Source organism: Protobothrops mucrosquamatus, unplaced genomic scaffold (genome assembly GCF_001527695.2).
Source record: "Protobothrops mucrosquamatus isolate PMUCROS unplaced genomic scaffold, P.Mucros_1.0 scaffold174, whole genome shotgun sequence".
Taxonomy (NCBI): Eukaryota; Metazoa; Chordata; class Lepidosauria; order Squamata; family Viperidae; genus Protobothrops; species Protobothrops mucrosquamatus.
The window spans coordinates 1,126,850-1,146,560 of NW_015386534.1; the positions used below are offsets into that span (position 1 = coordinate 1,126,850).

Sequence of the window (19,711 nt, forward strand, 5' to 3'; positions counted from 1 at the left end):
ACAGAGTCCATATGTAATCTGGGCCACTCAAAAAAGGCCTCTCTCCTTGTGGAAGTAAGGTGGTCCCAATGAGTCAGAGAACAACCAAAAAGTGATATATCTGTGGCCATAGGCTGATGGTGAGGTTCTCCAATATTAGAGCACACTGCAACTGTCTCAAGACAAAAAGATCTAGTGTGAGACTTCTGGAATAATTCAGGCTTTTATCATTTGGGACTGGTTGATAGTTGTTATGGAGGTCCTGAACTCCTGAGCTGCCCTGCCTTTAACATCATCACAGGTAGTTTAAAGTCTCCTAGGATCATCAGCTTCAAGGACTCCACTACCAACCTGGCAAAGGAATACTGCAGCTCAAGCAGAGACGATGGTAAGCCAGCAATAGTCCAATTGTTCCTGAAGGCCTAACTTAACCAAGAGAGACTCACACCCAGTTATCTGTGGAGCAGAACCTCTAAGAGCTGTCAATTATACATGAATAACAATATAACTTCCTTCCCTGAGGTCCCTGGTACCAAACATGAAACATGAAACATGAAACACATGAAACACATATTACTGAGATATTCCACGCCTATTGGACCACCCAGGTCTCAGCATGCCAGACTGGCACCCTGGCCCACATCGTGGATAAGGACAGATTTATTATACACTGATCTGTCATTCAAGAGCAGCAGTCAGAACCCAAGGCTACTGATTCGTCTACCTGGTCCCAAATGCTTAGGGCCAGAACTCAGGATCACTTTCAAACAGTGTTTCCAGCATCTCCAAGTGCAGCCCAGCCCTTTCTCATTTTGACAATGAGTTCTGCCTTGGACAGCTTTTCTATACAAAAACATATATTTTCCTGTTCATTAAAAAAAACAGTTCATTTCCAAATCATTTGCCTTTTGCTGTAAACATGGGTTAAAATGAAAGCACTAATATGCTTTCTTTCACCAGTTAATCCTGTGTGGGAGTAACTTAACAGAAAATGTCACTCTTTAAAAGAGAAATATGTTGTTCATCAGACAACAGATGATATCCCACAATGATCCTGACATTAAATCTCTACATTTCCTTAAATAAGTTTAGGAGCAACTAAGCTAGCACTTGGTGGTAATTCAAAGTGTTTTGTTAAATTTGTTTGCTCACTATGTAGCAGTAACAGCACATATTCTCATCAAGATGAGGAACGTTGATTAAGTTCACATTATGCATTGTGCTATGGTACATTTAGTCATAATCATTTGGAAAATCATATTTGGCTAGATGTGCAAAGCAAGATTAAATTTAATAAGACGCAATACATTCAGTGAGGGTTACTCTTCAAGATAGCAGTGGGCAATGTATTAGTAGTATCAGCCATATTTACATTATAGAAGTCTAGAAGGCTTTAAGAGATGAGACAATTATGTAATATTCATATTTTGGGAATATCTTTTTTTAAGTGCTCTAGGCCTATTTTAAAGAAAAGTACTATGAGTTTTCAACAAATAGGATTATGGAGTTTCAGGAGTTAAATATAGCCCTAGTCAAATGATTGCCTAACTAAAGTAGTTTTTAAACTTCTTGCTGATTTCATGTACTTTGAAATGTAATTGTCACCTGATTTTAACATGGTGATTATTGAAGTCACAAAATTTATTTATTTTATTTTTTTTGAACTGCCACAATGAAGGGATTCATAGAAGGTTACAATTTCAACTACAATTCACTCTATTAATAATTTTACATAACAATAAATAATCATTAAGCAACCTGTTAAAGTTTCCTTTGTTGGTAATTTGTTGGTAATTGGCACAACAATATATGTGTGTGTGTGCACGCGATATATATATATTTAACAATATATATATATATTTAACAATATACAGCCAATTTGTTTCTCCCATATCCTTATTTCATTAATATAGAAGATTTCTTCCATCAGGTTAAACCAAATAAATACCATTCTTTCCTGTAAATATTAGTAGCTAAAAGGGTGCATGTAGTGGTCACTGCTTCAAGGAGAAGTGTTACAGAACACGTTTCTATGAGTCTACTTAGAAAGTAATTCTATTAAATTCAATACAGCTGACTTTCTGTAAAGGGAAATAAGATTACAGGTTTAATCAGATTTCTTGACTTCTTTCTAGTATGTTTGCTGAACTATCATTACTCTTTAAGAAAAGGATATACATTCTAAGTAAATGAAGTGAAAAATGCATAAATTTGCTTCAAATTACATACCCCAGAAATACCACCTCTGCTGTAAAATACTACAGTAAGAACTATGAAAAATACATATAAAGATGCAGCTTAATGCTGTTTCTTACCATGATCATTTCAAACACAGTAATGCGCAAAATAAAGTAAGATGTCATTAAACAAAAAACAAATAAAGAAGAAAAGGTATAAGGATTTCAGACTGAAAGAACTTACAGTGTTTCTTGTTGCTTTTAGCATGAGAAAAGGGAAGTCATAGGCAGATGTACGTTGTTCTCACCAAAAGCAACAATCTGTGTTTCTTCCTTCTCTCTCCGGCTTGAGACTTAATTAAGGTGAAACGTGTGGCATGACATCACTGCACTGCAAGTTGTCCGACCCCAGCAATCATCAAAGCCAATGAGGAAAAGCAAAGGCAGAACAGCTCGCTGTGCAGTGATGTCACATTCGCATCATTTATTTCCCATCACTGAAATGTGGCCATACAGACAAGATGATGATTTTGGCTACAACTTTTAGAACCAACAATGATATGCAGTCTGTAAAATATTGTACAGTAGATTTTGGGGAAGTCCTATAAACTGTTTTCAGCAGGAGAAAATTTTATATGTTACATTTTTAAAAATTAGTATTTCAAATGAAGAATGCAATATATACATACATTCCACAAGTTTTCTTTAAAAAGTGATAATAATGTGAACATTTCTAGAGCATTTTTTCAGAATGTTGTAATGTCCTACACAACTGGTAATTGCTTTAGCCTGGATTTATATTTAATAAACATAGTGAAAAATAAATCAAGATACCACCTTATAGCTTTACCAATTATTCTCAGAAAGCTTTAGTGCTCAATATTTATTAGGAAAACAAATGGCATAAATATAATTATAGTAGAATCTTTAGGATGTTTACATATAAATAAACCCAACAGATATCCTTTCAAAACCATTTTTGTTGGTTACTATAAAAATTTGGCATGTACATTTAGAGGTAAATCCAGAGAAAACTTTAGTCCTATTGATTTTTTTAGCCTATTATTGTTTCAATTAATATTGTCATTTTAGGACATCTTAAAAAAAACCTCCAGTACTGTAATTGCACCAACACCTATGTGGCTCTGATTGACTACAGATAGTTTTGTGCTGATCATGCTGTTACTTTGGCTTCCAGTAGAATCCAATAATTTAAATGTTTAAGTTTCTTTTTCCCTGTGGAATCTAATAATTTATTCATAACTTGAATCCATAATAACCTGATAGTAACTAAGGCACGATTGAGAAAATGCTGTGGCCCCTAAATGGGCACAATGATGCACAAGATGAATCTGTGCAAAGGATCTCCAAGCTGCATTTGCCATATGCTCAAGAAGGAGCCATGAGTCTAGGAGGACCCCTAAGTTGCACGCCAGCTTGGTTGACATCTAGGAAGGTCAAAACTCACTCCATCTTGCTAAGTCTCAGTCAAATCCAGTTCTTCTCTATCCAAATCCTTACAGTCTATGGGCAATAGACCAACACCTGGTCAGCATCACTTTGCTAATTCAGCATGAAAACTTGGATATACTGATGATATTGCATTCAATGCAATACATCTGTCAGCGTTCTTGTTGGATATCAAAGAGAAGGGGCAAGAGACCCAAGACCTAAGCCATCCCATGTTGCAGAGACCTAGAGTTCAATCTAAGCCCACTCAACTCTTAATGGAACTAGTCATAGAGAAATGAGGAAAATGACCACAAAACAGGACTCCCCACTCCCCACTATTTGTTTTATTAGGCTGTTAGCCGCCCTGAGTCCGCAAGGAGAAGGGCGGGGTAAAAATACAATAAATAATAATAATAAAATAATAATAATAATACCAATCTCTAGAGACAGTCCAGAAGGATACCATGGTTGATAGTACCAAAAGTTGCTGAAAAATCCAGGAGACCTGTGACAAAGCCACCATGTCCATTCCAAATTTTCACAGGTGATCCACCAGAAATGATCAAGCTGTATCTCAAGCTGAAACCTGACTGAAACAGCCCAGATAGTCTGCTTTATTCAAGGCAGTCTGAACCTATTACCTTCTCAATAATCTTTCTTAAAGGAGAAGGTTGTAGACTGTACTAAATTTATATACAGTCAGGAATGGCCTCTTGAGAATATATTTTTAAATTCTTTTAATTATTCAAAGCAGGTGATATGTTATCAATACTATTAGTTCATTATCAATATAAACAGTGATTTATAACTTGAAAAACATCCTTAAATTTCAGTGAAATAGAGTATTAGAATTGTGAGTTATTACCACAGGAATATATCAAGCTCCAAATCTCCTGACAGTTTATATATTAAATAGCAAGCAGGCAAGCTAGTAATCTGATGAATACTATTGGCTCTGCTCAGAAACCATAATATGTTTTGAACCAATGTAAGTTTTGCATAGCCTTAACAAGCACCAACAAAGGATACTAAGCTGGCAGTAATAGTCAACACTCTAGAAGATAGGCTCAAATTCCAGATGGATCTTGACAGACTTGAACACTGGGCCCTATCTAACAAAATGAAATTCAATGGAGAGAAAAGTAAGGTTTTACTGTACAGGTACAGTTTAGGTGAAAAATAGGTCAATGGTAGTTAACTGATTTCGGGTAGGTAGCATAGTTCACAGTTCACACTCCTTCCTCTAAATCTGGTTCCAATTGATAGGGAGCAAAAGGTCCAGCTCACAGCCATTGTTTGTGGCATGCTGCATTCCTTTTTAACATCTACATGAAACCACTGGGTAAGTTCATCCATCACCATGGAATGAGGTATCACCAGTAGGCTGATGATAATTAGTTCCACCCTGGAGGCTGTGAATGCTCCTTTGCAGTCCTGGAGGCTGTGGGAACAACACACTCCAACTGAATCCTGATAAGACAGAATGGCTGTGGGTAATGCAAATAGCAGTTGTGGCTCAAGGGTCTTCGCTCAACTTCGTGTAAAGTTGCACCCTTTCCTAAATTGGGAAGCTTTCTACTCAGTCACTCATGACTGAATGAATATACCTCTCATTTGGAGTATTGCAATATGTTCTATATGAGGCCACCCTTGAAAAGTATCCAGAAGCATCAGCTGGTGCAAAATGTGGCCATGTGAGCTATATTGGATGCCCAAAGAAGGACACATATAATACCTCTGCTTTGCAAGCTGCATTGGGTGCCAATTTGCTTTCAGGGCCAACTTAAGATGTAATTATGACCTAGAAAGACCTAAATAGCATGGGACCTGGCTACCTACAGAGCCATCTTCATCCCATTACATGAGCCTGCCTCACCTGGTCAGATGGGAAAGGTATACTGCAGACCCCCAAAGAATTCCAACTGGTAGGGTTCATAAAGAGAGCTTTCTCTTCCATTGCCCACACCCTGTGGAACACAGGGCCCCACTCTCCTGGCCTTCCAGGTTGCACAGAGGAGCAGGCAGCCCTGGGGCTGGTTAGCATCCTGAAAGGCTGTCCCCCCCCACCCATCTTTTAAATAATTTTAACATTATTTGCCTCTTTTAAATTTCATATACTGTTTTTATACTTTGAATATTTTATTGTACAATGCCCAGAGTCCCTCTTTGAGGGAGATGGGTGGTTCTTAAATATGATAAATAAGTAAATTGAAACTATCATCCAAACTTTTGGAGAAACCTATAAATATTTCTATATTTCTACCTCATAAAATTGAGTTTTCAACAAATGAACAAAAGATTAAAGAGGTCCTGCCATCAAAACAGCTTCTGACATATTCAGATTTAAGATGACCAGTTCACTATCCAAATTCTCCCCATGAATCCCTTGTTACTGTAACATGGATTTAATTAGCAATGTTGGTGTCAGACATGAGAATTAAAAGATTAGAAAATCTGTGGATGCTGCAACTGCCATTGAGTTATGAATTTTAAAATTCATGACAAAAGGGTTTGAATCGTTGTGTCTCTATGAAAAGTAGATTAATTTAACAATAGATCTTACAATTGTTCTAAAAGCATTTCCCATGATATAATCCTATTACTCATCTTAGAGAATTAAGAAAATCTTAGTAAGGGACTGGATGGTTACAAATGAGAAACATTTTTCATGTACTTGGGGGGACTGTTTATTGTTGCATGTTGCTCAGGGTGCTCCGACATTAAAAGAAAAAAAAATCCAGGACTAAACTAAGATATTAATTAAACTCTATGTACATCCTGACAGATGATGTAGCAGGGCAGCAATTCATCCCATGGTCTCCCTCTTCCCTTGACTTCCTTTCCTTTGTTTTGTCATTTGCCCAGACACAAAGGCAAAAACCTTTAATGATTGCATAGACACCCATTCTGCCAAATCCAATAATTACTACCCCCAAAAGCCCAGAAAGGGAATACTGAGCGCTTGTGCTGAGTCATTGAAGCCCAGGTGTGAAAACATCATAGTAATTACTTTTGAGTCATGCTAACAGGCACATTTAATTAGTTCTGAACTAGGGAGAAGGAGGGGCGACAGGAAGTTTAACAATAGAGAAATAAACTACTGCATTTTAAAATATATTATTTTTTTATTTATTAACATACTTGTCAAATTTTACTTTGTAGAGTTTTTCCAAGACAAGAGGGTATTCAGCAGGTAAAACTTTTTTTAAAATTTAATCGACCTATTCCAGGTCAATTCCATAGGTTTCTGATTATCAGTACCTTAAAAAAATGGAAATAGAACCTTAAGTAGAAAGATGACTCTGATATGGCTAAGCTTGTTTACTTCTTGTTAAACATAAGGATTGCCTTTGACCAGATCTTTTTTGTGTACTTGTTCTATTTCTTTTTTAAAAAAAAATCCTTACTATTGATACTGAACATGCCAGTATCTTCCTTTAGAATATTGTACATATAAATTCTGAAGCATCTTTTCACTTATTTATTCATTTGTCAGCTTGTATGCTGCTTCAGTCACAAGTGACTTATGGCTTATACAGCAGAACTGAAATAGCGATTAAAAAATCAAAAATAACAAATCAGAATTCAGAAAAAGAACATAAGGCATACATCAGCTAAGGTAACTAGCACTAACTTATTTCCCACCAACTTTCAAATAGGCTTACGCCATGGTTGGAGAAATGAGAATGAGCCCTATATATCATTTTAAACTGTACTTTGAAAAGCAATTATGCAAATGGTTATCATTTTTCATTTAAGAAACTAATATAAACAGTCTCTAAGCATAGTGACACCAGATTCTTATCAGCTTACCATTATGTCTGAAACAAACAGAATTTGTTTCATGCTGAGCCTATGTTCTATCATCTACTTCTACTTTTCTTTTTATTTATTGCCTGAGGAAAAGTTTTATAGAACTGATAAACTTCCATATTGTTCCTTAGTAGGAGTCAGTAAATGTGTTGATCAAATTTTGCGCTTTAAGTTTAAAACATTATATCTTCTTTTTCTTCTTGGATAGCAAATTAAAGTATGGGATCTTCAAATGCCATTCTCTCTCTTTCCCACTCTCTCAGGATGATGGCTGTGGTAAACTATAGATTATTTTAATTAGGAATTAACGTAACCTAAAAAGACAACTAGAGAAACACAAGAGGTAAGAAACGAATAATAAAAACCAGTATCAACATTGTTCATTGTGCTATAGCAGCTTGATTCCCTCTCAAGGTTTCCTGTTGCTGGCCAATCAGATGCCAAAAAAATCTTCCAGACATACAGCACTTGTTATAGTAAAAAAAGGAAACAATCTGTTCTATCTAGGGAACTGATAGGTTTTCTATAGCAGGAGTTTTCATAAACTAAAGGCCATTACATTAAAACTGAGTATCTCAGAAGTAAATGGAGATGAAGCTGATTGCAGTATTGTAGCCTCTCAGAATTCTTAGACTCCTTTTTAAAAAAATAAACTTTTCACAGCAAAAGTGTGACGCGAAATGCAGAGGAATGGCTAACCATTATTTTTGTTGCTAAGTAATTGGAATTACTGATTTCGCAGTTGGAGTAGGAAGGGATAATGATTTGCATTGTTCAATTCTGCAAATAACTGGCTTTCAAAAGAGAAAATCTAATAGGCTATCAGCCAATTTGTGTTGCTAAGATGTGTGCAATAGCACTACTAACTACTACATGTAGTGATTTATTCCATTGTTAAATAGTTTTCATATTTTCATAAGGTTTTAAAAAGAGAGGAATGTGACAACAAAGGGCCAATTTATGAGGGATTGGATGGATCCAGTTCAGTATGTATTTATTTTCTTAAACTCTCAAATCTGAACAACATGGAAGTTACATAAGACATGATCTCATGTATAAGATTTTACATGTACAAGGTTTTTCATGACTGCCAACCCTTAGAGAAGGGGTAAAATTTCCATTTTACACAGTATGTCCTTCTACTGACCACCAGAAGTAGTACAAGAAAGGTTTTGTCCTATACATTTAATCTCTGATCTAACCCTACAGCTAACTGCATCCAAAATAATGCATCTTGGCTATACTGGTTTATTTTACTGCCTTGAATAAAAAGGATCAAATTTCAACATTACAAACTAAATTATACTGCTCCATTTGTTGGCCCCTAAATAAACTCTATAGAAATATTATATTGCCTGTGGTATTTAAACATTGTTCATGGACTTACATGGCATGATCATTTTTTAAAAAATGGTATGAATCTAAGAAATTCTTATAATGAACATTAACCATTTTGCCTGATTTGCAACTTTAATCATTAAAACTATAAAACATTTCCTCATATTTTGCAAAAATGCAAGAACACTGAGTGATCACAACAACAACTTCCATTCCGCTTTGTTGGCCACACTCCAGCATTCATAGATTTGGAAGTTATATGAAAAAGGCTTATATATCATACGTATGAACATGTATAGTGCACAAAACAGTTTCTATACTGACACAACAGATTCCTTTAGATCAAATGACCTGAATATCACTACAAGATATCCCTTGCTTTTCTGAAGTTATTTCATTTTAGTGACTCTAGCCAATGCTCAGGATCTGCCAAAAAGTGTTCCCTTAAAGATTTTAATCTCTAAAAGATTTTGATCAAGAGATAAGCATGTTTAAAAGTGGATCTTCATTAGGTTGCAATTTAAATGAAGATCCCCCAGGATGAAATTAAAAAAAAAATCACTATCAGTCTAGCTCTTAGCGAGCAATGTGGAAGAAGAATTATTCACTGTTTTTTGTTTAGTTTAATTCATCTTTGTGTTCAGTCTGTTTGGTCACTTACAGCAGGCGTGAGCTGGCTTTTAAGTAACTATGAAGAAGTCCCTTGATAATAGAACTTTTGTACAAATTGTGATCAAGCCATTTTAATGATGAATTAAATGATTTAGATTAATATGATTCGAACACATGTAGCATGATAAGCTGATACAACTAGAAGACTATTCATAGCAACATTTATTCATTCAGACTGTCATGTAAAGCTCAATATAAAATATTATCATGATTAAAATGCTATTCAAATAATTAAAACAAAATAATGGTAAATAAATATAAATGTTCCTGTGTCTGAATAGAGGAGTCTTCCAGTGGTTAAATATCCATTAAAATATTGACAAAGTAAAAATAACAACCCTTATACTTAAAAGATAATATAATGGTCATTAGGCAACAATTCCATAAAAAACATCACATTTTATTGGGGTCAACTGATGGAAGTAAATATCCATGAATGTCAACAAGATGCATCACAAACCAAGTCTGGCCCATTTTGACATCACACAAATCTAAAAGGGGCAAGACATGAAAACTAAAAAGTTGGTTCTATTGACTGAGCCCTTCATCACTAATATCAGACAGGAAACAGTTTTCATTTATTTCATTTACTGATAAGAGACATAACCACACTATTTCTCCTTAACAAGCAATACAATGGGTTATAGGGCAGAAAATCATAATGGAGAGGTGGACTTAACACTAATGAAACTTATGTATGAAGCATCACAAATATACATTCATTTATTTCTAAATATCATAGTGTTTCCTCCTCCAATTTTTTTCCCTGCAAAGCAGCCTGGAGTGAGAAGTAATGATTGATACACTGTCATATATGGCTGAGGGAGATTTAATCTCTGAATTTCTTTCATCCTAGTCCAACATCTTAACTACTACATTATCTTGTAGTGTGTACAGTACACTGAATCTTTATAACTTTCTCAACATTTCATATTAAATATAATAATACCATTTTAAGAGACAGATATCGCTAGTTAAAACATTCACTAAAACTAGTATGCATTTCTTAATAGGAAAAACAAGAGAATAAGAAAAGTAAAGATTAAGAGTCACGCCAAACAAACTGAATAAAAATTATCATACAAAAGAAATGCATGTAAGGATTTAATTATAGATTGATGTACAACCCAGAGCTTGTGAAAAAGAAAATTTATGCATAGACAGATTGCACATTATATTTAATCCTTGTAGTGCTGTCAGAAGGGAAACAGCGTTTGCTTACAGAATAGAATAGAATAGAATAGAATAGAATAGAATAGAATAGAATAGAATAGAATAGAATAGAATAACAGAGTTGGAAAGGACATTGGAGGTCTTCTGGTCAAACCCCCTGCTCAGGCAGGAAATCAGATGAATGAGTGTCCAATCTTTTGTTAAAGATTCTTGTCCAGTCTCTTATTAAAACCTTCCAGTGTTGGAGCATTCACAACTTCTGGTGGCAAGTTGTTCCACTGATTAATTGTTTTAAATGTCAGGAAATTTCTTCTTACTTCTCTTTGATTAGTTTTCATCCATTGCTTCTTGTCCTGCCCTCAGGTGCTTTAGAGAATAGCTTGACTCCCTCTTCTTTGAGGCAACCCCTGAGCTATTGGAACTATCATTATCACCTGTAGTCCTTCTCTTCATTAAACTAGGCATACCCAATTCCAGCAACAGTTCTTTATGTTTTAGCCTCCAGTCCCTTAAAAGTAATCTCTGCAAATATTTCTGGATTAAATAGAGTGAAATTTAAAAGAGTACTAAATTTCTCCAGTGTGATAGCAGCTCTAAAATGAGGATAACATAAAGATCATGTTATCTAAATTTGTAGGGTGTAGATTTTTGTTTACATTTTTACACAGCAAAAATGCTGCCTGGAAACCATTTTATATGTGCAAGAAATACTTTAATGTTATTTGTTTCCTTATTTTCCAATAAACATTATGGAAATAATCTGTAAAAATTGTTTGTCTATGAAACTAGTAGGAAAATCAATGTGATTCATAGAGTACTGGAACTGCAAAATAAAACATATGTACATAGGATTCTGCTATTACCAAATGTGTGGGAAGTTTTCCACTCAAGATAAATACTTTAAGTTTTTTCTAAAGATAAATATCTGTCCTCTTATCTTTAAAAATATCAAACCTCTTTATAAAACAAAAGTCAAAATAAGTCATTGCAAATCACCCCTTCCTTTCAAGAGCTATACTTCTTTGCGAATAAGCCTTGTAGGGTTTAGGCCAGGGGTAGGCAACCTTGGCTCTTTTATGATTCGTGGACTTCAACTCCCAGAATTCCTGAGACAGCATGGCTAGCTCAGGAATTCTGGGAATTGAAGTCCACGAGTCATAAAAGAGCTAAGGTTGCCTACCCCTGTTTTAGGCAGTGGTGGGATTTAAATATGTGAACAACCGGTTCTCTGTGTGGATGCTGCTTAAATCCATTCTGGGCCTAGGCAACAAAAAACTAGCTACCGGTTCTGCCGAACTGGTGCAAACCGGCTGAATCCCACCACTGGGCTTAGGGCTGAGCTAAAGATTGCCATGGTGATATCCTTCTAACATTTTCTCTCTTAGGTTCACTTTTTCTTCCTTGTTTTAATGTCCCTCTCTTTCTCTTTCTATATACCTATTTCTCTAGTATTATCTCTTTTATTTTTTGCTAAAAAAAGGAAAACTGCTTCTAGAAAATTTATGAAGATAGTCTAAGCTCCAAATGAAATCAAGCCAAAGGCTACACATTGCCCAAGCTTAATAAAATGTAATATATTATTTTCATTTCAATAGATCCTGTGCAGTATTCTCTTCAGTTGTGCTAAATGTACTCAAGGAAGTATCCCAAAGGATTTTGTTCTGAGAACATGTACCATAATTCCATCTTGCTTCAAGTCCTTCCTAATGTCTTTTCATTCTAAGATACACATTTTTCTTATATCATATTTTTCAACAAAAACGGAATATTCATATTGTGACTACTGTCTGAAAAACCATTAAATTGACTGATGTAAAAATCCTCAAGGAAATAACCCTTAAAAAATGGAACATAGATAATAAGAGAAGGGAGAAACCAAAGAATATAATTTTGCCATTTTGCTGTCATATCATTGAATGGATATGTCCCTCAATCTATCCCTTTTCATGAAATATAATGTTTCTCAAAGGACAAAGAAAAGGAGGGAGCTCATATGTTGGTCAATGTCACTGATGAGATCATATTCTTGGATTAGAAAATTGAGGTAACTGCAGAAACACTACAAGAAAAAAAGGCTGAGCTGCATTTATTTTTTGTAATAGTAATAGCTGTCTTAGTAGCTAGCCAATGTTACTGGCTTGTAGCCATTGAATTCATTTATTTATTGGCAGCTTTCCACTACCAATTACATTGACAGCTTTTGCTCAGTGACATGAGACAATATTGTATACTATTTTTACAATAAGAGTCAGAACCTTTTGAAGAATATCCACAAATTTTCACAAAAACTCTTGTGGAACATTTTCCACTTCAAATGTTTGCACTTTTATTTCTTTGTCCCTTTTACAGCAATGTTGGATCAGTTTATAAAGTGATCTCAAGTCATTTAGCTAAACGAAAAGGACTCACGTTGTAGAAAATGAATAAACAGAAGGAATTGTGAAGAGAATGAATAAAACTGAAGTTTCTCTTTCTAAATATGTTACCAGCATTCAAAAACGAGTTTTTCTAAGTGCTTTTCTTTGAATATTCAGATGCATTTTCAATATTAACAAGATGCCATACCTAGTTCTCTATTGTTGCCTTCTGGTGCCTCTACCTCTTTCTTCCTTGATCCTACACCAATCCTTTAATGCACCAGAAACTATGTGGGACATGAAAGGGAGGGAACATCCTTTTATACCAAATCAGAAACCTCAACTAAAAGCACAATATCTCTGATGGGAAGGCAACATTTCATTTTTCATTAACTTCAACAGGTAATCATTATGTGTCAATTTCCATTTAGACAAAAGTTCTAGTTTTGTCCTTGATGGAAGTAATTTGGAGATTGTGGGGATTGTGTATTCACCCATAGAAAGTGTACATATAGCAATGTGAGGCCCACATTTTTGGTATGAGTCCAACACTGTTTATGTATTATCTACTAAACTATCATAAATTTTTATCCTCCTGCAGAGGAAGAGATACTGTCCATAAGACAAAAAATTAATAATGAGACAGGAGTTCAGAAAAAGATAAGAGTTCTATAGAGTTCTACAAAATTCCAAAGCATGGAAGAAAGAGTCTGACTATCTGTGGAACAATGGGACAACGATACTCTGTTGGAGATCACAGCAAGAAGAGCCCCAGTGGCTCCCTCAATAAAGCTAATATTCAAGAACCAATAGAAAATACTTGCAGGACCACTTCTTTTCCACTGTTTCCCTCCAAATGTAGCAAGAAGTACATACTCTGACTCCCTTTTTTCAAACAGTACCATCTTATTGGATCCAAAGGTCATGTCTTCTCTGTGGCAGCATCTGCCCTATGGAATAGCATCCATCTTGAAATCTGGATGGCTCAAATTCTCTTAGCCTTTTGCGAGGCACTGAATACCTGCCTGTTTCCCCTGGCATTATCCTGGGTAGTTAGGTGAACTCTGATGTTGAAATTCTGATATTTTTTACTGGATTTTTTAAAATCTTATAATGTTTATGTTATATACTGATGTGTAGTTGTTGTTTTAAGTCCTGTATGTCACTCAGAGTCATTGTTGTGAGATAGATAAATTATTTAAATAAATAAACCTTTTGCTTTCCAGTTTAAAACTGCAATAAATGAGCTCTGCCTTTCTGTTTACCATCTGAAATCAAATTACTAAATGGTTAGGAAGGCATATAGTGTTTGGACTTCAAAGGCTGGATAATATGTAAAAATAATATGTAAGAAATAAGGAAAAGAAACTAGTATACATCCATATGAAGTTTGAACCTGCTGTTGAATGAAGACATTTTGACAAAGTTGACAGGAAATTTGTCACTAGTTTAAAATTTGGTGCACACCTTGGCCTCTAATCTGTAATCTGAGACTACATGCTGTCACTTAGTGGAAATTAAGGAAAATATTATCAGGACACTACATACTGCCACAATGCAAATTAAGGAAAATATTGTTTTTTTTTTAAAAAAAAAACATTTTTGCTGTGGTTGGGGAAAATGCCTTAGGAAGGGATGGAAGGGAGGGCAATAGTTCATGTATCCATAGAGTTTACAACAGGTGATTAGCTCATGGGTAGAAAAGATAGAAAGATATGTATATATATATGTTTTCACTATATATATGTTTTCATCATCATTTTAGCCATTGTCTATCCACTGCAGGATAAAGGCCTCTTCTGCATGTTTCCAACCAATACTGTCTTGAACTTTTCTTTGCCAGTTGGGCCCGCAATACTTGCTGATGTTGTTGATCCATTTTGTTTTAGGTCTCTTTTGTGGACATTTTTTATCAAGTGGGATCCATTCTATGACTGCCTTAGTCCATCTGCCATCAGTTCTTCTTGCTATGTGACCGGCCCATTTCCATTTCAATTCTTTCACTCTTTTTGATAGCTTCGTATATTTTTGTTTGTTCTCTAATCCATGTGCAGATATTTCTATCTTGTCTTTTGATGCTGAGCATGTACTTTCCATGACTCTTTGTGCCACTCGTAGATTTTGTATCAATTGTTAGTGCCCATGTTTCACTGACATACATTTTCACTATAATTATAGCTCATTATCACCTGAAATCTTTGAGTAGTTTAATGATTGATACAGTAAATTTGTACTGATGCATTATTTCTGGCAACCAAATGATTAATTCTTCTAACTTGTTGTCATTTCTTTCTTGTGAACCCATTTGATTCTCTGAGTTGTCTCATTTATCTAATACTTAGTTTCCTTGCATTCACATCCTTTCCTCAATGAATATTTGTATCATATTCCATTTTTATTGTTACAATTCAATTTTCTCAATTGTATAATATTTATGTAATGCTCTTTCTTCATTTGTTTATTTCTCCTGAAAATCACATATTCATTAGCTTCTATTTTTACTGTACAAAATTGCAAATAATACAGATATACATCTGTCTTATTCCTAGTTTCTTCCTACTTAGCAACACCCCCTCCCATTTTGACCCTACCAATCCATGTGTTCTATATTGAACAGTATAATCAAAGAAACAGAAAGTATCATATAAAATCTAATAAATTGTTCCTGTATGATTGCTTGAAGTTTTGAGAAACTTGTGGAAATAACCTGAACAAGAAAACTTTAAAAAAATTAACCTCTAAAATAATAGTGTCTGTAATGTGTGCTATTCCCTACATAATAAATTAATTTTCCTAGAAATTTTGTTTTATTCTGTGTGGGTTCTATTGTTGGATCCAGGCAATAGTCATCCAGAAGTCTAAAACCATCGAGTTGCCAAGTCAAACTATAGAAGAGAACAATAAAATCACAAAGACAGGGTTGTGGAAAGGTTGTCATAATTTGGTAGCATGTTTCCTAATGGGCTATAATCCAGAGTCCATTTATTCTGTCACACTGTCACTGAACTAAATGATACATACAGTATTCCAAGAAAACAGGTTTCCAAGTTTACTAATTCCAAATTCCTTATGCATCTCTCCTGCCATCCTTTCATCCCAGTTTCTGCTCATAGTAAATTGCTTTTGGCATCTAGAACTGCAAAGTTTATTATTCATTCAACCACTATGCCCTTGTATAGTCAGCCAGAGGAGACATTGATTTATCATGAGATTTAAAGACCAATTTGAAAGAAAGTGATTCAGAATCACTTTCACAGTGATTTCACAGTGGAATTCTAAATCCACTGAAATCATTTGAAATTAAGCCCAAAACCATCCAGCTTGACTACTGATCCTACTTTAGTCTTTTAATGGTTATCAACCTTTGGAATATGTGTTCCCCTAAATTCAATAGCTAATATTATTTACACAAATCAAACATAGAGACAGTGCATGTACTATAAATCTATTTTGGTGTTATATTCCCTACTAAAAAGGCAAGAGACTACTCTATAGTTATCTCTGTAGACTTGAAATAATAATTTAACTCTTTTGGATAAATGTTATTTCTATCCCAGATTATTATTATTTTATTTTTATTTTTTATTTTTATTTTTATTTTTATTTACAATCATGCTGTTCAGATAATTTTACTGGTTAATATTTCATCATGTACCTACCTTTGACCTTGATGTTATCACAAGGATTTTTGATTATACATTCTCACCATGGAGCTTACCATTCAGGTTCCACTTTAAGATATGACTGCCTATTTTATTCTACATTAATCTCATAAACAACCAAATTATGGGTTAATTCCTCATTTGCTCACTACTCATCTGTATTTAAAAAAACAGCTTACCCACATGCTGTTATTGCATACCTGTTTTCTCTTCATTTTGGCTACTCACTGCCGTGTCTGTTTGGGGTTGCGCTGTTGCCTTGGCAGTAGCATCTTCTGCAGCACTAGGGGAGACGGCAGTGGTGGCAGTGGCAGGCACATCGGCTTGTTTGGGTTCCTCCTTGACTTGGGCTTCATCAGCCTTCAAGGATGGTGAATTATCAGTGGAAGCTTTAGTGGCACTTTCAGTGGCAGCAGGAGCATGCTTTTCCTCCAATGGAGTAGCAGGAGTAGTGGCCTTTGGGACAGGTTGCTCTGAACCACTATTGGCAATGCCATCTGCCTTCTTCTCATCTGCTGGGGTGCTTTCCCCTTTGCTTTCATCTCCAGGTAGGGCATTCTCAGCTGGAACAACTTCTGTAATAGCAGTTTTGCCATCTGCCAGACCATTGGCAAGGAGCTCTTCCTTCTTCTCTCCACCTTCAACATCAGTAACTGGGGCATCTCCCTTCTTCTCTCCCTTGAGCTTTTTCCTTGTTATGTGTCCACGAAAGCTAGCCTGAATTTTGATGGCTGCCTTATGAGCTTTATCTTCTGGTTTGATGCCATCTTGTTCAATTTTTTGGTCAATGTCATCATTTTTTTCAACCTTTGAAATGAAGGGGAAATGAAAGAAAGAGAAAACAATTAATTAACAATTAATTCAAAATGCCTCCACCGAGCAATATAAATATAGTTATGATATTTACATAACATATTGCAAAGGTCACAATAATACAGTAGCATAAAAGAGTGAGTTAGTGTTCTTTTTTCTTGAAAAATACAAAGTTCACAAATGTACAAATGTTCAATTGCTAATGCCCGAATAATTGAAGTATAAATGTCTCGTACACTCCATGTTCTAAAAGCAAACAATTTTGATACATATTACCATTTAATCTGGGTTGCTATTATGCTGCAGAATATAAATTACTAACAGTCTCACGACAACCAATGCGTACCTTATGTAGTATTTCTATTTCAGCATGCTATAAAAGTACTGTACAGGGAACCCAATTTGTGCAGGTATGCTTTACAACATTTATAGTAACTTTTTCATCTTATTAAGCAGCTACAGGCTTGTGGTTCTTTTTTTTATTCCATGCCTAGCACAAACTAATGGAAATGATGGTACAAGAACTTATTTATCTGTGTAATGTCCATGCTTGAGGTAGTCTTGGACATCATACCTTACACAAATATATCCCATAAGTTTCTTCTGCATACTAGCTGAACATATTGGCAGTGTAGAACAACCCTGATCAACCTGAACAGAAATGGGAATCCCTTTTGAACATTATTTCAAGATACAAAGCAACGTTTTCATAAATTTAAAACCTATTCAAACATACAAGAACCGAGTATCAGTCTGAATGTTTTAAAAAAAAAACAGTAAAGATTCCTTCAAGTCAAAGCTGTGATTTCATGTGCTATTTCTGTATAGTTTTATTGGCGACAATGTGAAAGTGGTTAGGTCACTGCCTTCTTTAGTAGTGCTAGGAATCTTCAACCAAAAAACATTAAGCTACTACTCCATCTTTTTCACTTTAAATGTTTTCTTAAGGAAAAATTCTGGAATAGATTTCAGGGATAGAAGGGGCTTATTAACAGAAGTCAATATAGTTTTGAACATTATTTTCAAAGTAGATAAGGTAGGTTGTTTGAGCAATCCAATATTTTTTATTAATTACAAAATCTTAAAAATACTTTTCTATAAGAGAGAGGGAAGGAGAGATTCCCTAATCTTCCAGTTCCTTTAATAGTTACAAATATACAAAACACACTTTGAATTACATTTTCTTACATACTTAGCTGGAACAAATATTTAAACAAACAAACGAACAAATAAATAAATAAGAGTATATCGTTAGTGGAAAACTTTTTATTTATTCAAAATAGAAAGCAATTACCCACATAGTTGTACTTACTCATGTATACTAAATGTATACATAATTTGCAAGAAAAATTGTGACCTTAGAGGGAAAACCAGTAATGCTTAACCATTAAGGCAAAGATTGTAAATTTTAGAGATGGTTTTCTTCAAATAGCTGTTGTCTAAATGTTAGAACATAGCAAACAAGAAATGTATAAACTTCAGACTGAAATATGTAACCTTAATAAAAATGATATTAATCTCCCAAGCAATCTTTTTCCTAGTTTTTTTTGCTGCAATAGTCCCATTGAGTGATGACTCCTACCTCCAATGGAAAATCTAACCACTTCATGAAATTAATCAGCTTCACGCAAGTGCTATATGTTAACTTGATCACATTTTTGTGCTCTGTGAGCAAAAATCATGTAACCATGACAAGCCCTATTAGATCTGAATTACATTCATCTTACAGAATGTTGTGAACAAAGGAGCAGATCGAATAGAAGAGAGTGAAGCAAATAAAATTCAAATCAACCCAGTTGGATTAGAAAGAATATAGCCATGATTTTAACCAACAATTGTTTGAAGTGGATTTGAGCATCTTAGTTTGTGAAATTAGATCTAAGCCAATAAGTTTTGGACTTTTTGCTTCATTACATACTTGCAAGAATTAAAGTTGGCATACAGTTTCAATGCATGGAAGGATTTGATGGCAAAAGTCACAAAAATGTAATATATTATTAGTATGCAGGATCAAGGTTCATTTGCATTTATTTATAATTTATTAAACTGTTCTATTCTAAAGATCTCTAAGCAATCCGTAAAAAGAACTTGTAGTTTTTCATAATTAAAATGAGCAACTAAACCTCTGAAATTTATCACTGTTTTTAGTACCTTTCACTTGTTGGCACTTATTGAAACTTATAAAACTATTAGAGCAAAACAGAATCAATATTAATAAAAAATATACCTTACTGTTGCCTACATATATAACAGAATGTAATTTGGGTTGGTCACA

The 19,711-nt window shown here is 34.7% G+C and overlaps 1 protein-coding gene across 2 annotated transcripts in view; it reads right to left on the reverse strand.

The window, feature by feature from the left end:
• Positions 1–19,711, reverse strand: part of GAP43 (growth associated protein 43) — a 62,629-nt gene that overhangs the window by 12,193 nt on the left and 30,725 nt on the right. The window contains exon 1 of one of the 2 annotated variants that reach the window (XR_001548835.1): positions 2,401–2,483. Coding sequence is in view for 1 of the 2 variants with exons in the window: in XM_015813611.1 (XP_015669097.1) it covers positions 16,824–17,430 (607 nt within the window). In the remaining variant the exon portion in view is untranslated. Of the gene's footprint in view, positions 1–2,400; positions 2,484–16,823; positions 17,431–19,711 lie in introns of those variants that run through there. The other variant, XM_015813611.1, reaches the window with a different exon arrangement.